The 22,872-nt window shown below is 37.6% G+C and overlaps 1 protein-coding gene across 10 annotated transcripts in view; it reads left to right on the top strand.

Moving 5' to 3' along the window:
• The window catches only part of LOC149791957 (uncharacterized), a 153,420-nt gene that overhangs the window by 70,499 nt on the left and 60,049 nt on the right, over positions 1-22,872 (top strand). For all 10 annotated transcript variants that reach the window (XR_016423457.1, XR_016423458.1, XM_089970474.1 and 7 more), the window contains 8 exons: positions 236-381; positions 1,936-2,056; positions 2,487-2,632; positions 11,151-11,320; positions 13,662-13,840; positions 14,603-14,692; positions 15,616-15,775; positions 20,522-20,620. Coding sequence is in view for 8 of the 10 variants with exons in the window: in XM_089970474.1 (XP_089826600.1) it covers positions 236-381; positions 1,936-2,056; positions 2,487-2,632; positions 11,151-11,320; positions 13,662-13,840; positions 14,603-14,692; positions 15,616-15,775; positions 20,522-20,620 (1,111 nt within the window). In the remaining 2 variants the exon portion in view is untranslated. The remainder of the gene's footprint in view (positions 1-235; positions 382-1,935; positions 2,057-2,486; positions 2,633-11,150; positions 11,321-13,661; positions 13,841-14,602; positions 14,693-15,615; positions 15,776-20,521; positions 20,621-22,872) is intronic.

The raw sequence follows: 22,872 nt of genomic DNA, 5'->3' as shown, positions 1-22,872 counted from the left end.
TTTGGTTTGTTGTGAATATGGACAAGACATCCTGATTATGACACCCTGAGCACAAAGATGTTATGTAATGATATGACTTTTCGTTCTTCAGGAAATAGTTTCGGAAAAGATAGGCTTTTGGTGTTGTGTAAATGTTCTCTATATATAAGATAACATATAATTAAAGGTTGTTCTTAATTTACATAATTCATAACGAAATATGCCACCTTAACCTTGGTTTTACGAAATGTTTAAGATCTCAGGGAATTACTACCTCTGGAGACAGATCGGGCTCGGGATCCGGGGGACGGGTTTACGGAGACCCAACCCTTAGTATCCTGTATATGGGTTCCGGCGGTGGAAGTGGTGGGAATGCAAGGGATCTCAGCTCAAACCCGAAAGGTAAAATAATAATAATAATAATAATGGATCTCAAATGGGTAATGACGTAATATTGGATTATGAAATGAGTTAATATATCGAGTTTTGCAATTTATTCAACGAGTTTCATAGATTTATAATTAAATTATGACCCAGTTGAGATTATGTTTATCATGTATCTTTCATTTAAGTGGGAGGCATCTGAATAGAAAGAAAAAGATAAGTTCCGGCACTCGTTTGATTCTTGTTCAGATGCTGTGTCTTTCAATTTTTCCAGACCAGAATTGATTCAGTAATGAACAACTGATAACCAGTAACGTTTTGCAGTAGAGTTTTAACAAATCATAATTCAAAGATACAATCCTTCCAAAAGGACATACTTTTTAATATTGGAATCGAAATGGAAAGTCATGTGTGATATTATATAGTCTGCTTGCTTGGAGTTGTTGACACGCAATATGCATGAATTTCGAAGAGATTGCTTGCAATGTTCACACTTAAAATGTGTTGATTCCACTAAAAATGTATTCCAGTTGATTGGCATTAACGTAAAGGGATGATTACTGGATGCAGACATTTTATTGAATCTATAATATAAAGGTACTGGTTTGTGTAATAGTTATTCAAAATTGATGTTATGTGACCGTATATTTGCATTATTTGATTTGATAAAATGCAGTGGCCAGATAGTGTCCTGTCATTTAGGAAATGGGAACGTGTGGACGTTTTCAAAAGATAGGTTAGTTTAGTTACTCCAGGACCTATAGTTTTGTATAGAACTATACTTGTCCTGCTAATGTGGTGCAGTGTAATCGTGTTTATTTTTTTTTATTAATTTTTTTTTTTTTTTGCATTCATCGATACTCACCGTCAGTCACAGAGTTGCTGCTTTGCCCAAAACGTATTTTTCATAATCTTTTAATTTTGGTATTAAGGTCAAGACTTTTAAACGCTGAATGTTCCTCGTTTGGTGAGTATTAATATATTGAATAGCTAATTATATACATTGTGTTATGATAACGATATATTTTTGGTGGGGTAGAGGTTGGGGTAACACATATAAATTAGGCATATCTTATTACATCCTAAAAAACGAACCGTAATTTTACGTTAATTATTTGGTCAAATAATTTTTACACTGGTTGCCCCGAAATCAAAACATGTACATTAAAATATCCCTCTGGCTCGTATTCAGTGTGAATATCTGCTCAGATGTGGTTTTATTTCAAAATTCGTTGTATTTTCTTTAAAATATTGAATTAAACTGAATCAACACGGATTCGTATTTAAATTCAAAACAAAGTGGTAATCATACAATCGTAGATGATCAAGCAAGGTTCTGGAAAGCGTTCATTTACATTTTGACTGTGTACAGAGTTTTGAAGATAAAGCATACTTTTAACCTCATCAAGTGAAAAGAAACTCACGGACACGCACAAGTTTATATTGAAATAAATTTATTTTATACAATCAGCAAACGGGTTACATCTTCTGGAATCCCTGTGACTCCCCAATCCAATGTATTACATAATGGATATCATTCAAATGTTGGAAGTTTATTCATTCTATATACAGGAGGAAAAGGAGGCAATGGCGGCGGAGCTATACGATTGGTTGCCACGAAGTCTGTTGTCATCACAGGAATGATATCGGTAGCTGGTGAGAATGGTCAAGGAGATGAACTGCCGGGACCAGGGTGAGAGAGGTTTTATTTAGCACGGTAGAGAGTATGCTTAATTTAAAAGGTGTATAAATCATAAGAGGAAATTAAAACTTTTCAAAGGCTATGCTTGTTTAGCGCTTTAATAAGTGAATCGACTAAAATCATACATGTTCTTTTGATGTTATTGTTCAGAAACGGCATTGGATATTATAAGTCGTAACATCACACCAAATAATACCGCATCACAAGAATACAAGATAAATGTAACTAGCCATATATTGGGACTGCAGAAAACAGGGAGTCATTAGTATAAAATCTAGATAAACGGTAAACTCATTACTTTCGTCAGTTCTATTATTTGTTTTCTGCAGTATTCTTGAATATTTATAAATCTGAACTTTGCCTATACTCTGCTATTTCAAAATTATAATTTCATTTGTCTTGACCATGTTGATTCATGTAGGTGTCTTGGCTGCCCTCAGTCATGTTCGATAAAAAGTCCAGGGCAGTGTTCTGGAAATAGTACAGACAGGTGCTGGGATTTGTCTGGACCAGGTGGTGGAGGCAGTGGTGGAAGCATCTACATATCTGCAAAACTTGTCAACGTGGGTATGTTTGCAAGAGTCATCTCCCTTACGTTTTATAGCATATAAATTATCAGCAAACATGATTGTTTCTTCTGAAACCATTTTCTTCTTCTTATATTATGTTTATACTCCCGATTGTTTATAATGTTTTATCCTAAATCCTGAATTAGCAAATGAAGATTATTTTTTCTTCTTGACATTAAAAAATTGTAATATTTAAATTTCTTCTTTAAATATGTTTATAACCAATCATAATACCTTAGGAGAACTACTACTATCACGCAAATTCAGCTCAGTTTAGCTAAAATTAGTTATCTGCTCACCTAGCTGAAGGATGGGCAGAGTGATCTCCCCTGATATAGGGATTAGCAGCAAAAGCCTCACAAAAGCTAGAATCAATTTTGATACAAGTTGATGTCATTCTCACTTGCCAAAGAGTGTGTATCCCATATAGATTTACAACTTGATTTCTTTCTATATTGAAAAAGATCTTCCTTTAAGATTTACCCATACTTTCTCATCTGTAAACATTTGTTTGTACCTAGGTACTTGCACGTATAGCCTATACGATTTCCCAATTAATTTCAGGCTGTCCTTATGTTAATGTGCAAGTTCCAAAGACCTATAGAAAACTCGTAAATGATCATATATAATTCTATGACTGGTTATATAGCAGTGACTTATTGCTGCTAATAGATTTAGTGTATGTGTGCCACGCTTCATCGCATTTGCATGCACGGGTCGCCCTGGAACCTCTCACAGGAGTGTGGTGAATTATACTGGCATACTTTTTCTGCTAGTAAGGCTATAAGACAGTTTTTCACCGATGTTTTGATAAATAATAAGAGACAGGTTCAGATCTACAACATAGTTAAACACTCAGATATATTTGCTGTAGATGTGAGACCATGACTAAGGACAAAGACAGTAAGCCTACATGCTGACATATTCTCAGTGCTGTAAATTTTGGTAGATAAGGGACTGTTGTCTGTTGTCATCACAGCACTGATATCAGTTGCTGGTGAGAATGGTCAAGGAGATGAAATGTCGGGACCAGGGTGAGACAGATTTTATTTAGCACGCTTAACTTTAAAAGATGTATAAATAATACAAGGAAACTAATACTTTGCAAAGGCAATGCTTCACATCATTAATCAATATCTTTACATCAAGAAAGGGATCACTAGTTACAAAATGTTGCACTCTACACGAACAGAGACAGCCCAGGCACCTATGTTACCACAGGACACTACATCGTGGCGATGTCGTCAGGCCTTGTCTCCTCAGATTACAAGTCTACAGCTCTTGAAAATAAACATCCAGCGAACGACGAAAAAGAAGTATCCATTCGCTCCAATTACATTGACCAGTCACATGGTTAAAATATACCCCTTGACCCAGCCCATTTATGTTTCGACCGGCCTAGGCGTACTACAAGTGATCTTCAGAGACAAACACCTCAAGCCTAGTAGTTCTGAAAATCAGTCACTCGTGTAGTCTGTCGATCCCGGTGTATAAAGGACTGTATAATAATAAAATAATTCTTGATATATGCTCCTTCTTTACTTCTTCATATCATTATGTCATAGGAAGGCTTAGCCTTCAGAGCTTTCACTGAAGAAGGTTTCCTCCATTTTGTCTCTAAAGTTCTGCCCGCCTCCTCCTACCTTATTAATCACCTGGAACAGAGCTCCATATTATGTTGATCTTATCAGAAAAGGAAGAATCCAACTTCAAGTTATTTCCGCAATTAGGCAAATTCACATATATTTTCAACTGCTTACCAATTACTAGAAACGGGGATATCAGGATCATCCAAGGTCTCTGTTCCTCACAACGTCACGTTCAATCACGTTATTGTCGGCTGTTTTACTGTTGCGTTCTCCCGGTCAGATGTTGGGTTTTGGTGTATAACCAGCCTTTCATTTGAAAAACCCAACATTTGACCGGGAGAACGCACTTTTATTGATAAAAAACATCCTATATTTATTTTTTGAGGACTCTTTCCAATTGGGCTGCAATGTAGTAGCCACATACTCCATGTGGGACTGGATATCGATAGCTGTCTTCCAACAGGCCGAACAGAACTCATCACCTCTTACTCAGTGTTCCTTGTTACATGGATGGAAGTCCGTCTCTAGAACAGAGCTGCTCAACATACACTAACCAATGCTTCCTTAAGATCATCATACGGCCAAGCTACGATCACAACCGTTATCCTCTAATCTACCTTTTAATGGCCAGATCAACGGACAAACCACTAAGGAGACGAATGTTTTTCGCCCTCAAAACGGGCCACCAATAGAGGGACGTTTAATGAAACCAACAAAGGAACCAAGGAACACGACTTGAACACATATCTGATCAGTTGTCCTATCAGACTTCCTCACACCGAAGAGCCCGTTTTTTTTTTAACAAATAAACGTCAACAAAGGACAGACGTAATGGTCACTTTTACCGACATACCATTTCAAACCGACCACCGTGCAGCAAGAAATTAACATTTTCAAAAAAGTGAATTAGACATCATTTGAAATAATAAATTCCCCGGGATTTTATTTCACTTTCTTGGTTCCAAAATCAAATGGCAATCTGCACCTTGTCATCGACTTAAGCGCCCTCAATTCATTCATGCTCCTTTGTTCTCAATGGAAACTCCACGGTGAATTTTTGAATTCCGCTTTTCTACGATGTCATTACTTATCTTTTTGGAGCGTTTTCGTTTGGACTAAGCCTCAGTTCGTGTCTCTTAACTCATCTGATGAACCATGTTATGGTGCATGTTCGGTCAATCTTCAAGGCAGCGACATCAAGTTAACTGGACGATATCCTGCACAAACATCAGATGAGTTATATTTTAGAACACGATGGTCTATCCCGTGTTACACTGCTTAAAATCTGGATCTCCTCTTCAACAAAGACAAATACAAGCTACTACCATCTCATCAATTTGTTAATCCTGGTATGGAATTCAACACACAAAAACGGAGACCAGGACCATAATGTCTTAATTAGTCTCATGGGGACCTCTCTCCTCGTGGGGATTCCTTCAACATATAGACTTGCTTAATGCATGCGACAGCGGACCTCATCGTCCTAGGTCGCCTTTACATACGTCTGTCACAATGATTCATTTATCCAAACATTGTCCAAAGGTTTGCCCACTGGGCCGACCTCTTCCCATTAGCGCAATATAAGATACCATCTACAGACTTGGAAGAACCTAACTTGGCTCAAATCAGGTATAGCTCTGCACATAAAACCACCAGGGACCAGTCTATATGGATGCAAGTACAGAAGGGGGAGGGCACGCCTATTACAGTCTTATCAGGAAGCCAGTGGAGTGTGGTCTTCCCAGGACCGGAATATACCTCTCATTATCCTTCGGTTAAATGCCATTTTTACGACTTTTACTGGTGGCAGAAATTGTTAATTGAAAAGCGTACGAAGGCAAATCGAAAAAGCGTATACAGTAGTCTGCACACAAATACGGTACATATCTACAGGCATCTGTATATGAAATAGCTTACTCCCTCCTCTAGTTCTTCTATGAGAAAATGTTAGTGCTAGCCATAATCAAAGGTTATCGCTCCATGATTGGGGACACCTTTCGTCATCATGGAAAAGAAGAGAGAATATCAGACAAACCAAAGACTTGCCCTTCCTCCATCTCCAACTTTCATTATACAGAAACAAAAACGTGGACTCTGTGCACAAGTTGATCTTGTCCTGGTTACTAACCTGATTAAATATAACACCATTTAAACCATTTTCAAGGGCATCTTTGAATCAAATTTCATACAAAACCTGTTTCCTTATCACATTAGCGACGGCAAGAAGAATCGGCAAATAATAGCCTATCGGTATCAGGGGACCCGAATATGCATGCAGTTCCGACAAGACCGGTCAGTGTCACTTTTGACGGTTTCCTCCTTCATTGCCAAGAACGGGCCTCCATCGATGGACAACCAGACCTTGGTATTGAAATCATCGCTTATTGTGGTCACTATCTTCAAGTCTTCATAGAAGATCCAGTACATCCCTTAAATTAGTATATTAAATGACAGAACGAGCGAGATCAAACTGGGACAGGACTACATTATCTATCTATCTATCTATCTATCTATCTATATATATATATATATATATATATATATATATATATATATATATATATATATATATAAGGGCTGTACCGAATAGGTGATTATCACTATTTTGGCGAATACATATAATTGGACCAACCATTCGGCCGAATACGAATATGAATGGGGTACAAAATAGATATACCAACATTCAAATTTTCAAAAGGAAACAAACGTTTCAGTTCAGTAAATTTAATACATAAACTAAAAGTAAACAGTTAACTGCATGCATTTTTTTTGCATCCTTCTGCCAGTCTGTATCAACTAGGAATGGAACTAATTTAACTAAGAAATTTTCACTTACAGTTCTGTTAACGCATGAATGCTGCGTTAGCTTTCAAAAACACAAATCATTCCATGTTGTCAGCATTAAGGCAGCTTCTCGTTTCACTGAAGGTATCACCAGCTGTACTAAAGAGACTTTCGCTTGGTACACTCGTAGGTGGTGCAGAAAGGTAGCGCTTTGCAGTTTGATACAAGGTGGGAAATCTTTGACATCTTTATTAACCACCAATCCAATGGGTCAGTGTCTCTTGGAATACACGGCTCTGCCAGGTAGTTGTCTTCTCTTTCTGTGGTGACAGACATGTCTTTGTTCTGTGCGTCAACAGGCTGCAATTGATCCCATGAGGTCCAAAATGAATCCTTTTTCTGTTTTTTGTTTTGTTGGCAGTTGTTCGCCAGCTGGAGGTAAAAACTTCAGACGGCTTTACTGTAGATGTATATGACGTTGGCTGGCGTAGTAATGGTGCAGTCGTAATGTCTGTTGTGGCTTGTACTTGCTGCACAGTGGTCAAAAAAGTAGTTGGAAGCGTTCAGCCAAGCCAGCTGACACCGCATGCATGCTATGTTCATACAAGCCCGAATTTCTCCTCGTTATTGATGATATCAGTTCACTGACTGTCTTCATAATGCCCTTATCAGAAGCATCTTTCTGAAGATACAACAAGATAGCATGGACAAATGGTAGGATCATTGAAAAACAGGAACCGCTGAAGCTTATTTCATGGGTCAGTTGTTCAAACGGCTGCATAATTGCAACAATTCTTGTTGCTAAAGCCCACTTGCTCATTGTCATGGATAGCGCCTTGTTGTACTTCTCTTCACATTCAGCGACATACACATACACAGCTCTTGTTTGCTCTGCCAAACGATCCAGCATCTGGTACTTCGAATTCCATCTGGTCACTACATCCTGATGCAACTGATGGTTAGGCACTCCGAGTTGTTTTTGAATGGCATGAAGGCTCGATGTAGCACTTGAAGAATGTCGGAAATGTCCCACAATCTTTCGTGAGAGTGTTATCAAGTCAACAACGTATAGCTGTGTCAGAATGGCGTCATGCAGATCCAGCTGCAGTGTGTGGGCAAAACAACTGACGCTTAGAAGATCTGCATCACGTATCGCTTTCACCATGGTGGCGCCTCCATCATGTCTGACCAAGTGGACACAGTTTTTCAATATTCCAACGATTCATCATGTCCAGCAGAGCATCATCTAGTCGAGTTCCAGTGTGCTGTCCATCAAACTTTTGACAATGGAATACAGCAGCTTTGCATGTACATTTGTCATTGATCCAATGTGCCGTCGAGCTCATGAAAGATGTTGTTGTCTGCGCTGTCCAAGTATCTGTAGTTAGGCACTTCACGGATGGCAGCCTGGACACAACCCCTCATTGTATCGTAAATCTCGGGTATGATTTTTTCACTGACGAATTTGCGGCTTGGTACACGTATCTTGATTCAAGTACATCAATCAGTTCTTTAAAGCCACTATCATCAACAAATGAGTATGGCTGAATGTCGACAGCAATCATCTGATGGCCATGTGCAATTTTTGCGCCTATTGGCCATCGATAGACCACTTTTTGTTATTGTTAATGATGTTGCTTAGTGTTTGCTGAGTCCTTCCCGTCTGCTGAATGCCAGATGTCGGACTTGCCGTGGCTGATGCTGCTGCTTTCTGGTTTATGACCTGTTTGTACTCGTCCGGGTGTTTGTACGACACATGGTTAGTCAGTGGCGTTTCTGTGAATGACTTCGCTGAACTACCGCCACGGTAAATGACTGTTATATATACACTTTAACTTGTTAGTAATGTGAAAGACCTCTTTGCCGCTGAAACTTTCCATGATCTTAGTACTGTAGTGGACTGACCGCACAGACCCGTTCATCCTGGATTAAGTTGGTTGGATGGCAGCATCAACTTCAGTTGGGTGGCTAGATTTCTATATTTGGGTGTCATCAGCTACAATTGGTGAGACACTGGATGATCATATATGACACTTGAGAGGGACCGAGTGTATAGAATGAAGAGAACAGGTCCAAGAACAGACCCCTCTGGAACATCTCAAATTAGATTAACTGGGCTGGAGTGTATTCCATTTGCAGACACAATTTGTGTCCTGTTGACCAAGTAGGACTTGAACCACAGTAAGGCTGTATCATGACTGCCAAGTACATGCTGGGGACGGTGCAGTAATATATCATGGTATATTGTGTCAAATGCTGCAGACAAATCAAGGAGGATGAAGACTCTAATCTTTCCGCTATCCAAAGCACAGAGAATGTCATTAACTATTTTTAGAAGAGTAGTTTCAGTACTGTGGCAAGGGCAATATGCACATTGTACATTACTGAAAAGACTGTTTGAATTCATGAGATACAAGTTGGGATAGAACAACCTTTTTCAAGATTTTATTTTATATGAATAGGAGATTAGAAACTGGGCGGTAGTTCTTTAAATCGTTATGGTCTAGTGTTGGTTTCTGCAGCAGAGGCTTTACAATGGCAGTTAGTGAAGGCAATACTGGATCTAAGCACTCAAACAGTAGTGATATTGGAATTTGGTGCACTCTTCATCAGCATTGTATGTACGAAATCTATAGAGACAGGTTCAAATGCTGCTAATGGTTACCGCTGAAATTCTGTATCGCAACTGTATGGTGACGACAAGTCAGTTGAAATTGTGGTGTCAAGCTTATCACTAATGGTTTGTACTTTGTCACCGAATAAATTTGCAAACATGTCCGGAAGGTTGACTGGGGAGAAGGTAGTTGGAAGTGGTGTACATTTGTTCATTGACATTTGCTTGTTAGTAATATCAAAGAGCTCATTGCAGCTGAAACATTCCATGATCTTCCTCCAGGTGTTTGTACGACAAATGGTTATTCAGTCGAGTTGTTGTGAATGACTTCGCTGAACTACGGCCACGAGAAATGACTGTTATATATAGTGGGCTGACCGTACAGACCCGTTCATCCTGTATTGAGCGGGTTATTCGCTGTGCATATATAGAATTAATTAAAATCAGATGAATTATTACGAATTTTGGCTCAATTGTGAAGTTGCTGGAAGCATCGGTTTAGACAGGAACTGTTCGGATGTTGTCCATGTCATGAAATGCAGACTGGAATGCACACCCAGTTTTTACCTCAGTGATCTTTTTCCAGGTCGTTCGACAGCTTTATAAGGCGTGGCTTCATTACTTCCGCTGGATTTGTGGGAGGAAACATTGTCCCATTCGAAGAGCCTCCATGACAAGTGGAGTCATCTCCAATCGGGTTACATAGAAACTGTCTAATACATCTTAGTGGAAAAGAGATGATATCTCTAGGATAAAGACATATCACTACTTCCACCTTGTATCTATTATTCTACGGTATTATGGTTGGGTAACGTATTTAAAGAAGTTACTTTTCTTCTAATAATATGTTTCTTCGCGCATATGTATCCAATCATAATGCTCATACACTCTGATACACTTTCCACAGTTACACATATACAGAGGGCGTTTTATACGATCCAATAGTAACTTAGAGATTCATGATGTTTGCTGATAATCCTTTGTCTAGGGAAGATCACTCGGCCCGACCGCCACCTAGGTGGGTACATAATGTTTAAGATTGTTTAGCTAAACATTCTATCCGGGAAGGTTGGATTTGCGATGTGGTATTTGTTCTCAGGTATTATGATTGGTTACCTATTAGCTAAGGAACATATTGTACCAAATTAAAAATTAGTTTCCTATATAGATATAATATATTTTAATTCTGGTTTTGTCTTCGAAACCGTATATGTATATCTTCATAGACAAGGTCAAAATACATACCATGAATAACGAACTACTAAAACTATATTTTAGTTTTCCAGGTTTCAATAGAGCCCTGCTGTAATTTGTTCTGACTTTCTTTCAATTAAACTTCGTTCATCAAACCATTTTGATTAATTGCAATTGGTTCTCATTTCGTACGTAAATACTAAATAGCATGAACAGATTGAACCCAACATGATAATATCTCGAATAATTCGATTTATGTTGCACAGATTACATTATTGAAATGCACATATTCAGTTAGATCCCATACATGGAGTGTTTCTCTTCTCCGTCTTTAGGTTATCAGAAAGTGCAGGCTAAGGGAGGAATGGGAGGCGGCGGTGTAAATGGACGTTGTGGTGGTACTGGAGGTATGGGCATGATCAGAGTGGATTCTGATGTGTTCAGGGGCAACATAGGAGATGTACACGGGCTTTTCTACCAGCAGATGTTGACAAGCACGTTCATTGTAATTTTACTTATGTTTTCATTCAAACAGTCTCATATTGTCTGAAATATTGCAAGTATCTCTTTTTATCTGTATACATATAGCATGTAACTTTATCACAAAAGTTTCTTTGCCAAATTACTTCTGTATTTCATTCAAACAGTCGGTCTCATATTGTCTGAACTATTGCAAGTATCACTCTTTTTATCTGTCTACATATTGCATGTAACTTTATCACAAAAGTTTTTTTGCCAAGTTACTTCTGTATTCATTCAAACAGACTCATATTGTCTGAACTATTGGAAATACCTCTCTTTTCATCTGCCTACATCCAGCATGTAACTTTATCACAAACGTTTCTTTGACAAATTACTTCTTGGTAGCAAATCTGAGCATTACAATTATTATGATGAGGATTCTTAAACATCAGTTTTAAACTGATGCTCACCACTTACAAATTACAGTCTTGTAGATGTAGGCACTCATGTGCGTACAAATATATTCTCCATGTTATGGCTTGGCACAATTCCTGACTTATCTCTTTCCAGTGGATGGCATTCTGTTTAAACTTTGAAGAAGGGAAACAACAAACATATATATCTTATCTTTAAGGGTTTTTAGACCTAATATTTGCAATCCTTCAGGCTTAAAGTTTAAATGGATATCATCCAACACCGGTTTGTAAATAGATAATATTGCAACAGGCTTTTCTCAACCAAGTAGAATGTATCTGACATCATTTCAGGACAGTAATCTAAGACTCACCTCCAATCAGAACCACTTCATCTCTTACCGACAAAAGTTAAATAACTTGGCCTCCCCATAATGGATTCAGACGTAATCACGTTACTACTTAAACTAGTATGAAATTGCCGCCGAAATATCCGGTTAGATCTGAAAAGAATAGGTCCTCATAGTAAAGGAATATAATTTACAAAAATCATTCGATAATGTTCGAACTATAAAAGAAATGTCATACATTTCGTTATTAATAGTATTAGGTTTCCTTTTGAATGAAAATTGAAGACATCTCACAGTTTTCATTACCTCAAAATATTCCTTTTGATTTTGTTAGAGATTATCTAAGGTTATGTTGACGTAACAAAAAGTGACGGTTTTAAACCAGTATCTGGACAAATGGATTCATCCAGTATGATCCTTATTTACTTTCTTATATATCTAACTGATGTGAATCATAGGAATGATGTTTTCATTGATGGGCATTACATTTGTATATTTATGTCACAGTCATGGTTGATATTTACTTGGCATACAAGAACATATCAACTATAGTAAAAAACTATAATCGAAGGAACATATAAAATTGTTATTTTGAAAGTTAAAGTGTATATTTTTCTTACAAAGAACGTTGAGCTTGTTTTGCGAGACAATCGTACAAGGCAGGTAAATCTTGGAAGAAATTAATAAGGCATTCCTTAATGGCGGTTTTCCACCGTGAATGAGGTATGCATAGTCTGATTGATTCCTGTTAACATCCAATGTATGTTTCTGACATTCGCCTGAAGAAGCCTAAAACTGTCAAAGCAAAATACTCGTGGTATCGGCACAAAAAGATGCCTTTCTTACTGATGACAGAGCATCAGGTTTGGTCCGCAAGGAAAACTTGGCATTTTCCAATCCATCAATGAATAAAAAATCCCACGAAGACACGCGAATGTCTTGTTGAATAAAAACAGTGGAACTTTATAATTGTGAGAAGTAAACAACCATGTTGGATATAAGTTGACACTATATATATATATATATATATATATATATATATATGTATTTATGCATCCATGGGCTCTAAAAGTTATACTTTACCGCTACGGTAGCCTAGTGGTTAGAGCATTCGCCCCGGATGTGGGAGGTTGTGCGATTGAACCCCGGCCGAGTCATACCTACGACTTCCAAAAATGGTACTAACAGCTGCCTCGGTAGGCGCTCAGCATTAAGAGGTTAGTGATAGGACTGGTCGACCAGGTGTCAGAATAATGTGGCTGGGTGGGACATCATGATACATGTCTGCGGCATGATGCCCCAGTGCTAGACATCACTTTAAACTGCCACACTGCAGGCATGGTAGCGATATGACTGGAAAATTGTTAAAGGTACGTTAAAAATCTAAATCACACACACACACACTTTTATATCGACAAATCTTCTTCCCTCAAATTTGGAGTTTTTGTTTGCTTAAAACAAAATCATTTTGGCTCACACGTCACACACATGCACATATCATTTAACATAGGGAATAATCCTTAAAGTTGTAAATAACATTTTATGTAGATTTGGACATTTCCTGTTTACCTAAAGCACCAGCTGCTATGCTTCATGTTTTAAACCTTGTCATCCACTTTAGGATCACAGCCAAGTTGGTCAAAGCCTGATTGATTACAGGACTACGTTGTACGGCAATGAGGTGTACCGCGGCTGTTTTGAGGAAAGGAGCATAAATGACCCATTCATTGCACACCAGATACAACTGTCAGATGCTGATGCAGCTAAGATGACACCTAAGTTCTGTCAAAATCTATGCAGGTATCAGTGTACCCTTTAATTTCTAATCTCTTTACATCCAATGATAGTAGCAGTTCCTCCACAGGTTGTTTTATGCTTAAGAAATTGCATTTACATTTTCACCTGAGGGGTTTTCCTCAAGTATTAAGTAACTCCCATACATTCAGATACTGAGTAACTCCGCACATTCTAGTTCTGAGTAACTGCGCAAATTCAAGTATTAAACAACTCCCATACATTCTAGTATTAATCAACTCCCATACATTCAAGTATTAATCAACTCCCATACATTCAAGTATTAAATAACTCCCATACTTTTATTATAGTCTAAAATGAAACTAATATTTTTATACTTGCAGAGTATTTACTCTTAACAAATTCAGAATTTTTTAAGCAAAGATCACTGCATGCCTCAAATTATAATCAGCTATATGTAGTAAAATGCCATGTAGTAAAGGTCATGAAAAATATCCTGTATCTTTATGACACATTTAGATAGCAATCATTTTCATTACTTATTTTTTAAAACAAATGAGAAGTTATTCAATGTGGTTACCATATACTTCTCCACATCAACCCCACCCCACCCCTCACACCTCCCGCCATTTTGCACCATCTCTTTACCACAAATAGAGCAAGATATGCACGTGTTATAGTCTTTTTTGGAAAAATGTAGCTCATATTACTGGTTCTAATTTCCTGTGATATCAGAATAGTACCGGAATACCTAAATATATATTGAGTTTGTTTTACAATAAATGTGTGTACATGTCTCCATTTCAGACAGCGAGGTTTCATGTTTTCTGGAACTCAATTTGCTCACGAATGTTTCTGCGATAACCAGCTTGACATGTCAAGGAAACTACCAGACAGGTATATATACTGATAGAGCTTAATGTAGATCGTGATATGACGTGCTTCCTTGGTTTGATTTGTCGAGATTCGCGATTTCATGACTCGTGCAAAATATGAACCCTAATTATCACAATTACAAATAGTTGTACAAAACAGTAAGGAATCCTAAGGATAAACAATGTAACTATTGTTTAACCATGTCTACAAATTTTTTAAAAACACACAAGAAGGGAGCATTGAATACATAAGTTTTTCCTTACTGGTAGTATGAATTAAATCTATAATCAATTTAAATGTTTATAACAAAAACGTATTAACAATTTTAACTTTTCAATGTTTTCAGCCAATACTTTCTATGAACACACCAATGTCCCTGGGATATCCAATGTCTATGATGTTATTAAGTTGTATAAGTGTTCTTTCCTTATGAGCCCATGTTTGATAGCGTATTTACAACATCCCTCGACTGGCTTTGCATTGGTTATTTGTGACACCAACTGACGATGTTACATGTTTTTATTCACCATGTTCGCGATGTGATACGTACGCTGATTATTAGGTGATGTTATATCATCCGGTATCCTAAAGTCATTAGATGCCTGTATTTGAATCTGACGGCTCTGGTTAAAGAGTCCGCCTCGGTTGTGGGAAGTCGTTCGTTCAATTCCCGGCCGAGTCACACCAAATGCTTATAAAAATAATACTAACCGATACCTCGCTAAGCGCTCATCATTAAGAGGTTAGTGTTAGGACTGGTCCATAATGTAAGTTGATGGTACATCATGCTACATGTCTCTGGCATGATGCCCCAGTGCTAGACATCACTTTAAACTGTGACACTGCAGAATCATAGCAATATGACTGAAAAAATGTTAAAGCTGAGTTAAAAATCATAATCACACAAAAATTCTGTATCTGAACCGTGCATTATATCTTTTCAGTGAGTGCAGCACACCTTGCAGGGGTGACATCCAGCAGACATGTGGAGGGTCAAATAGGATCCAGGTGTTTGGTCCACCTCCTGCTGTGCCTGGTACTGGCTACAATCTGTATCCAAAGTGCGACGAATGGTGTGTCACAGCCGAAGCAAATACTTCAAAAGTAAGAATTAATTACTTGTAAAATCTGTTCTTCCGGTGCTACTTTGACAAGTTAAATTAGCAAATGATACTATTTCTAGTGCCTATTTGACCAGTTCAGTTAGCAAGCACCATGCGTTCCAATGCCTTTTTGACATGATTAATATGCACGCCGAGTTGTGCTAAAAGAAAGATAGTATGTTAGGGACTGAAATTTGTAAAAGAAAAGAAAAAACGTTGTAATCTGTAAAATTCAAAGAAGTTATGTTGAAAAGAATATTTGACCATATTAGTAGCTATATTTATGTAAAGAAGATACTGATATAAAACTTACACTTGAATATCTACACACCATGCCGTAACAGAACATCCATGTCATTTGAAAAGTTTAATTATTGCATTTCTTTTGCAATTCATCTTGTCTTCATATTCTGCTTGTTTCTAAGCAACCAGGGCTATTATTTAGTTTCAGTAGCCTTCCAGCCAGTTGTTAGATAAAACTGCGACCAGGACTATTGTTTAGTTAACGTAGCCTTCCAGCTAGTTGTTAGAACTGCGACCAGGACTGTTATTTAGTTTCCATAGCATTCCAGCGTGCTGTTAGATGGAACTGAGGCCAGGACTATTATTTAATTTCCGCAGGCTTCCAGCTAGTTGGTAGATAGAAATACGAGCAGGGCTATTATTTAGTTTCCATAGCCATCCAGCTAGTTGTTAGATAGAACTTCGATCAATGCTACTATTCATTTTCCCTAGCCTTCCAGCTAGTCGTTAGATAGAATTGCGACTAGGGTTATTATTCATCTTCCGTAGCCTTCCAGCCAGTCATTAGATAGTACTACGACCAAGACTATTATTCAGTTTCCGTAGCCTTCCAGCTAGTTGTTAGATAGAACTTCGACCAAGGCAACAATTCATCTTCCGTATGCCTTCCAGCCAGTCATTAGATAGTACTACGACCAAGACTATTATTCAGTTTCCGTAGCCATCCAGCTAGTTGTTAGATAGAACTTCGATCAATGCTACTATTCATTTTCCCTAGCCTTCCAGCTAGTTGTTAGATAGAATTGCGACTAGGGTTATTATTCATCTTCCGTAGCCTTCCAGCTAGTTGTTAGATAGAACTTCGACCAAGGCAACAATTCATCTTCCGTAGCCTTCCAGCCAGTCATTAGATAGTACTACGACCAAGACTATTATTCAGTTTCTGTAGCCTGCCAGCTTGTTGTTAGATAGAACTGCTACCAGAGCCACTAGTAGCCTTCCAGCTAGTTCTTAGATAGAACTGCGACCAGTGCTATCATTCATCTCTCGTAGCCTTGCAGGTAGTCGTTAGATTAAACTGCGGATTGGGCTGCCATTCGTCTTATGCAGCCTTCCGGCTAGTCGTTAGATATAACTGCGACTAGAGCTATTTGTCTTCCGTAGCCTTCCAGCTAGTCATTAGATACAATTGCTACTTAGGCTGACAATCGTCTTATGTAGCCTTCTAGCAGGTTGTTTGATAGAACTGCGACCAGGGCTACTATTCATCTTTCGCAGCTGTCCAGCTAGTCGTTAGAACTGTGACCAGGGCCACTATTCATCTTCTGTAGCCTTCCAGCTAGTCGTTAGATAGAACTGCGACCAGGGCTACGTTTCATCTTCCCTAGCCTTCCAACTAATTGTTAGACAGAACTGTGACCAGGGCAACTATTCATCTTCCGCAGCCTTGCATCTAGTTGTTAGATAGAACTGCAACAAGGAATAATATTCATCTTCAGCAGCGTTCCAGCCAGTTGTTAGATAGAACTACGACCAGGGCTACTATTATTTGGTTTCTGTAGCCTTCCAGATAGTTGTTAGACCTGCGAACAGGGCTACTATTCTTATTCCATAGCCTTCCAGCTAGTTGTTAGATAGAACTAGGTCTGATAAGTATGTCTACACTTCGAGAACACATTAAAACCAACAACTGATTTGATTAGTAACGAATTTGGTGTTTTATTTATACACAACATTGATCTTATTTTACTATTATGTTCATATTTTGCTATAAGTCAGGAACAAATAAAAGATTTCCCGATAAATATTTCATCGAAATCACGCTGTGGTATCGTCCTGATTAGCATATATCTGTATGTATCTGTTTATAAACTGACATAATAATTGGTCAGATGACTAAATGCTTGTATTAAGTTATTCATGTTTTTTATCCAATATACCTTGTCATTTATTAGTTTCAATAATAACTTGTTTTTGAACGCTAGATGACAATACAAATGGTGTCCAAACTGTTCGATATTGACACAGGTTAAGTCATAAAAGACCTGTACATAAATTGACAATCGTCTTCTGTAGCCTTCCAGCTTGTTGTTCGATTGAACTCTTTCTAAGGCTGCAAATCGTCTTCTGTAGCCTTCTAGCAAGTCGTTCGATAGAACTGCGACCAGGGCTACTATCCATCCTACGCAGCCTTCCAGCTAGTCATTAGATAGAACTGCGACCAGGGTTAATATTCATCTTTAGCAGCGTCCCAGCCAGTTGTTAGATAGAACTACGACCAGGGCTACTATTCTTCGTTCGTAGCCTTTCAGCTAGTTGTTAGATAATACTGCGACCAGGGCTACTATTATTCGGTTTCTGTAGCCTTCCAGATAGTTGTTAGGCCTGCGAACAGGGCTACTATTCTTATTCCATAGCCTTCCAGCTAGTTGTTTGAACTAGGTCTGAGAAGTAAGTCTACACTTCGAGAACCCTTTGAGCAAACCATCAAATAATTTGAGTAATAACGACTTTTGTGTTATATTTATACATATCCTGCTAAGTGTTTCAACGAAATCACGCTGTGGTATCGTCCAAATTAAGAAATATGTGTATGTATCTGTTTTATAAACTGACATAATAATTGATCACATGCCTGCATGCTTGTTTTAATTATTTAGGTTTTTTTATCCAATATACCTTGTCTTTTTTTGGTTTCATTAATAATTTGTTTTTGAACGCTTCATGACAATACAAATGGTGTCCAAACTGCTCGAAAATGACACGAGTTAACTGCTAGAAGGCCTGTACATAAATCGACTCAGGGGTCAGACACATTTTGAGCTGCCAATTTGGTGGTTTTGGTGTTGACTTTAGTCAAAAGAATAAAAATATTCAGCTTATAAAATAGCAGTGGTATAGTTGCTGACTTATAGTCATTACATATCTAGTTTCCGTTACAAATACGGGTGGTCGCGGGTTAGATCCCCGCCAGAGTCTTACTAAAGACTTTTAAAAACGGTACTAGCAGCTGTCTCACTTGGCACTCAACAATGAGCTATTAATTCTAGGACTGATCGTCCTGGTGTCAGGACATTGTGACTGGTTGGGACATGTTACATGTCTGTGCTAGACAACACTATAAACTGTGACAAAGCAGACATCAAAGTGACCGAAGAATTGTTAAAATTATGTTAAATATTTAAATCACACACGCACGAACACTTTCCAAATTCCAAGAAAAATGAAACAAAACAGCCGGCGTTTCTGCAAGAAAGTTGCATCTTGTGTTGCCACGGTAACATGGGTGACCGAGGTATCTTCGGATATCATTGCTCTCAATAGACAGCAAAACCAGGACCGGTAGCAGAATGAGCTGCCTCAAACTTTAGGCGCTTGATGTCAGTGCATGTGGTAAATAGGAATAGATGCGATTAATAATGCAAAAATATCACATGCCAATTCACGGCATTAGAGCAAAGGAAATTATCATTTATACGTGAGGAGGAATATTGAATAAATGCTAAGCTGAATACAAGACAGGCGTCTATTTAAATGTTATATATATATATATATATATATATATATATATATATATATATATATATATATATATATATATTGACGTCATACTGTCGCTGATATCAGCATTGTCTCATATTATGTGATTCAAGCCTATATGTTTGGTGTAAGGTAACTGGATGGGGCATGTTGGATTCACTATATTTTCCACTGTCTCGTACCTGTAAAGTCTGTGGAAATACGGCCAATGCTTGATAAGCTATGGTCATTGGTTTTCGAGAGAACTGATTGTGCTACCTATGTACTTTTTGTAATGAAGCTGTGGAATTACACAAGGCAAACGCAGGATATATGGGGTATCGAAATGGTTATTAGATTCATTTTAAGATACAATACTGATTTTTTTATTAGGCTTTGTATGTAATTTTGTAGTCGATAGCCGGTCTAACATTTAGCTTCCTTAGAAATGAATATGAAATTGTATGTATATATTCAGCCATTTTCTCTGCATGTCACGTAATGGACATATACTGCTCGGTTGAAAAGTTTAATTTCAAAGGGCAATTCGTGTAACTTCATGTACGATGATCACATATAACGTGATGGTATATAATTATTCTATGGCATTCAAAGATATTTATGAAACGTTTCAAGTCATTAGCGTTTACCTGAGTTCGATTGACAGTAGTATAATCATCATTGCACGTTCTAAGAGACATGTTGAATAATCTGTTTATTAACTCTACGTTTTCTTTCTAAATGTTCACCATGATTATCACGTGATCATGACCCCGCATACCTCAGTACAATATCTGTACAACTTTATTTTAAATGAATACTGACACTTGAAATAATATTGTATAGCAATCGGTAGTAATACATTATGCCAAGGTAATAATAAATGAAGAATGCTTGAAATTTCTGACACATTATATTTCACTGCATGCAAAATATGTTATTCCAGAAATATCCATGTATTTATCTGAAAAGTTGTAATTTTCAGCCTAAATGGGGAAACTGTGATACAAGCGGTTCAACAGAAACTGTTTTCCAAATCGAGTGCAACTGTTTACCCGGTTTTAAGGGCAGTCGATGTGATCAGGTTAGTCAAACAATAACAAACAATAGCAATAGTATTAGTAACAGTTGCCAAATAATGATAATAATCATAATAGTAATAATAGTAATAATAAGAAGAAGAAGAACAAGAAGAACAGGAGCAAGAAGAAGAAGAAGAACAAGAAGAAATTTGTATTACTAAACTATTTCTCAGTTTTCAATCACATTACGTTAGAAATATGAACCTTCTACTTATCGAACCCAGCCCTAAAAGACACGAATATCGTCTTTGTTACGTATATTTGATTTAATTTTGTTTGATTTAATTTGATTGCTTGTTGGTTCTGGAATCTTTTTATTTTTTAACATGTCAATGCAATGTAATTTTGTTTACAGGGAATTTCAAGTTTTCCAGAAAATTCAGATTGACCTGAATGTTTCCATAAATATCTAATAACAGAAACACTTGTTTCGATTGTTGATTTAATTCCTGGCCTTGATTGAGGGTCACGTGATCCTCTAATTCGCAATTAGGCATTTCCGAACTTGCGAAATACTTCGTGTTAATAGTGATGTTGATAGAGAGAGACATCAGAGTCTGGGGCTTTTAAACACTTGATGTCAAGTTGTTTTCTTCTGTTGTGACCAGTATTGAATTTTTGAGATTTTGAGTTATTTGTTAAGTTTTCTTCAGATTAATTGGGCTCTGAATGATTAATTTATTTTTTATTGGAAATATTATTGTATTCATATTCTTGAACAAGGACTTTTCGTGAAAATTTTAGTTGGATTTCCATGACCGGAGGATTAATTATTGTGTTTCTACAAGGAACTGTAGACTTCAACGCAGTTCAAGGGGCCCCGAGTGGCCGAATGGTCTAAAGCGCTCTTCGTTACGGATCACTGCCATCTCACCTCTGTCTGCATGGGTTCGAGTCTCGGATTCGGCCAATGTGGATATGTGAGAAAGCTTGCCAGTAGCTTCTCGAGGGTCGGTGGTTCTTTCCTGAGATTTCCCTGGTTCTTCCTCCACCATTAATACTGGCCGCCATCTATAGCCTATCGTGTGCTGAAAAATGGCGTTAAACCCTACAACAACAACAACAACAACGCAGTTCAAGTTATATCATATGTAATCATCTTCCATCTTGGATTCTTCGTCAGGACTCGAACTTGAAATCATTAACACATTTCCTTATTAGGACTTCAAAAATTGTATTCGTGGATTATTCTTGGATTAGTTTTTAATTTGATTCTGGAAACAGTAAGTTCATATATCTTCATATTTCCGGAATGTTTCCACGGGAATAAAGTGTTATATTACGCAAAGCTTGATGTTTGCAATCTTTCTTATGTTACTGTTTATCAAGCCTAAACACGTGACATAAGATCTTATCATGTCTATTGTTTGATAGACAATGGGTAGTAACTAATGCTCATTACCTCCCCTTGATACCACCAGTTGTCGCCAGTTTTAAGCTTCACTGTTGCACACACAGTGCTATAGCGTCCAACAATTCAGATTTTCTGTTCTTATCTAGAGGCCCACCATCAAGCGTTTTGGATGTATTCACTGGATTTACTTGTCCCCTGATAAAATTTGATTTTGTTACTTAGTATGACTTCCTGTGCAAGACTGTCCCGCAACGCTATCATTGACTTCCACAAGGTCATATTGTGCTGAGCATGAAATTAAATGTTTTCGTTCATCTATAATTTTGTGTATCTTGATATTTAAGGTCATATTAATTTTCATGCTGTTTTGATTGTCTTATGGTAAATTAATATTTAGTCAATAGGCATTAGTATAAAGTCACGACTCTTTCAATTATATGTCTGTTGATCTTATGCGTTGTAGTGATTTCAAACACTACTAATAGCATGTTATGCACGACCATATTATTTATTATACACTCTGGTTTGATAGTTTAAATAACATTATGGCGCCTTTATTATGCGTCTGTTAAGACAGTGTCTTCTAGCGTTTAATAATTTGAACCCATTACTATTTATGCATTAGTTTGTTCTTTTCTTTTCTCTTGTGTCTTTTCATGGCCATGTCGTCTAAGTCCATGAATGCAAGAGACTTAAAACCATGGAGGACTCATGATCTCTGCACTGCATGTTAAAAAACGTACGTCTCATTCAACATGCAAAACATGCAGTGTTTGTTAGAGAAGCACGTGGAATGCGGTACTTAAGAAAGCGGCAAAGGGGAAAGAGAGTCGGTCGAGGACAGGCAGGATAACTCTGACATCGTAAGTCTCCACCCAAAATTATCCACCGAGGCAAGCC

This window comes from Sinohyriopsis cumingii, chromosome 9 (genome assembly GCF_028554795.1).
Source record: "Sinohyriopsis cumingii isolate HCF-2022 chromosome 9, ASM2855479v2, whole genome shotgun sequence".
NCBI lineage: Eukaryota > Metazoa > Mollusca > Bivalvia > Unionida > Unionidae > Sinohyriopsis > Sinohyriopsis cumingii.
Note: the sequence above shows the minus strand (reverse complement) of the source record. Positions and strands in the feature narration are given on the sequence as shown.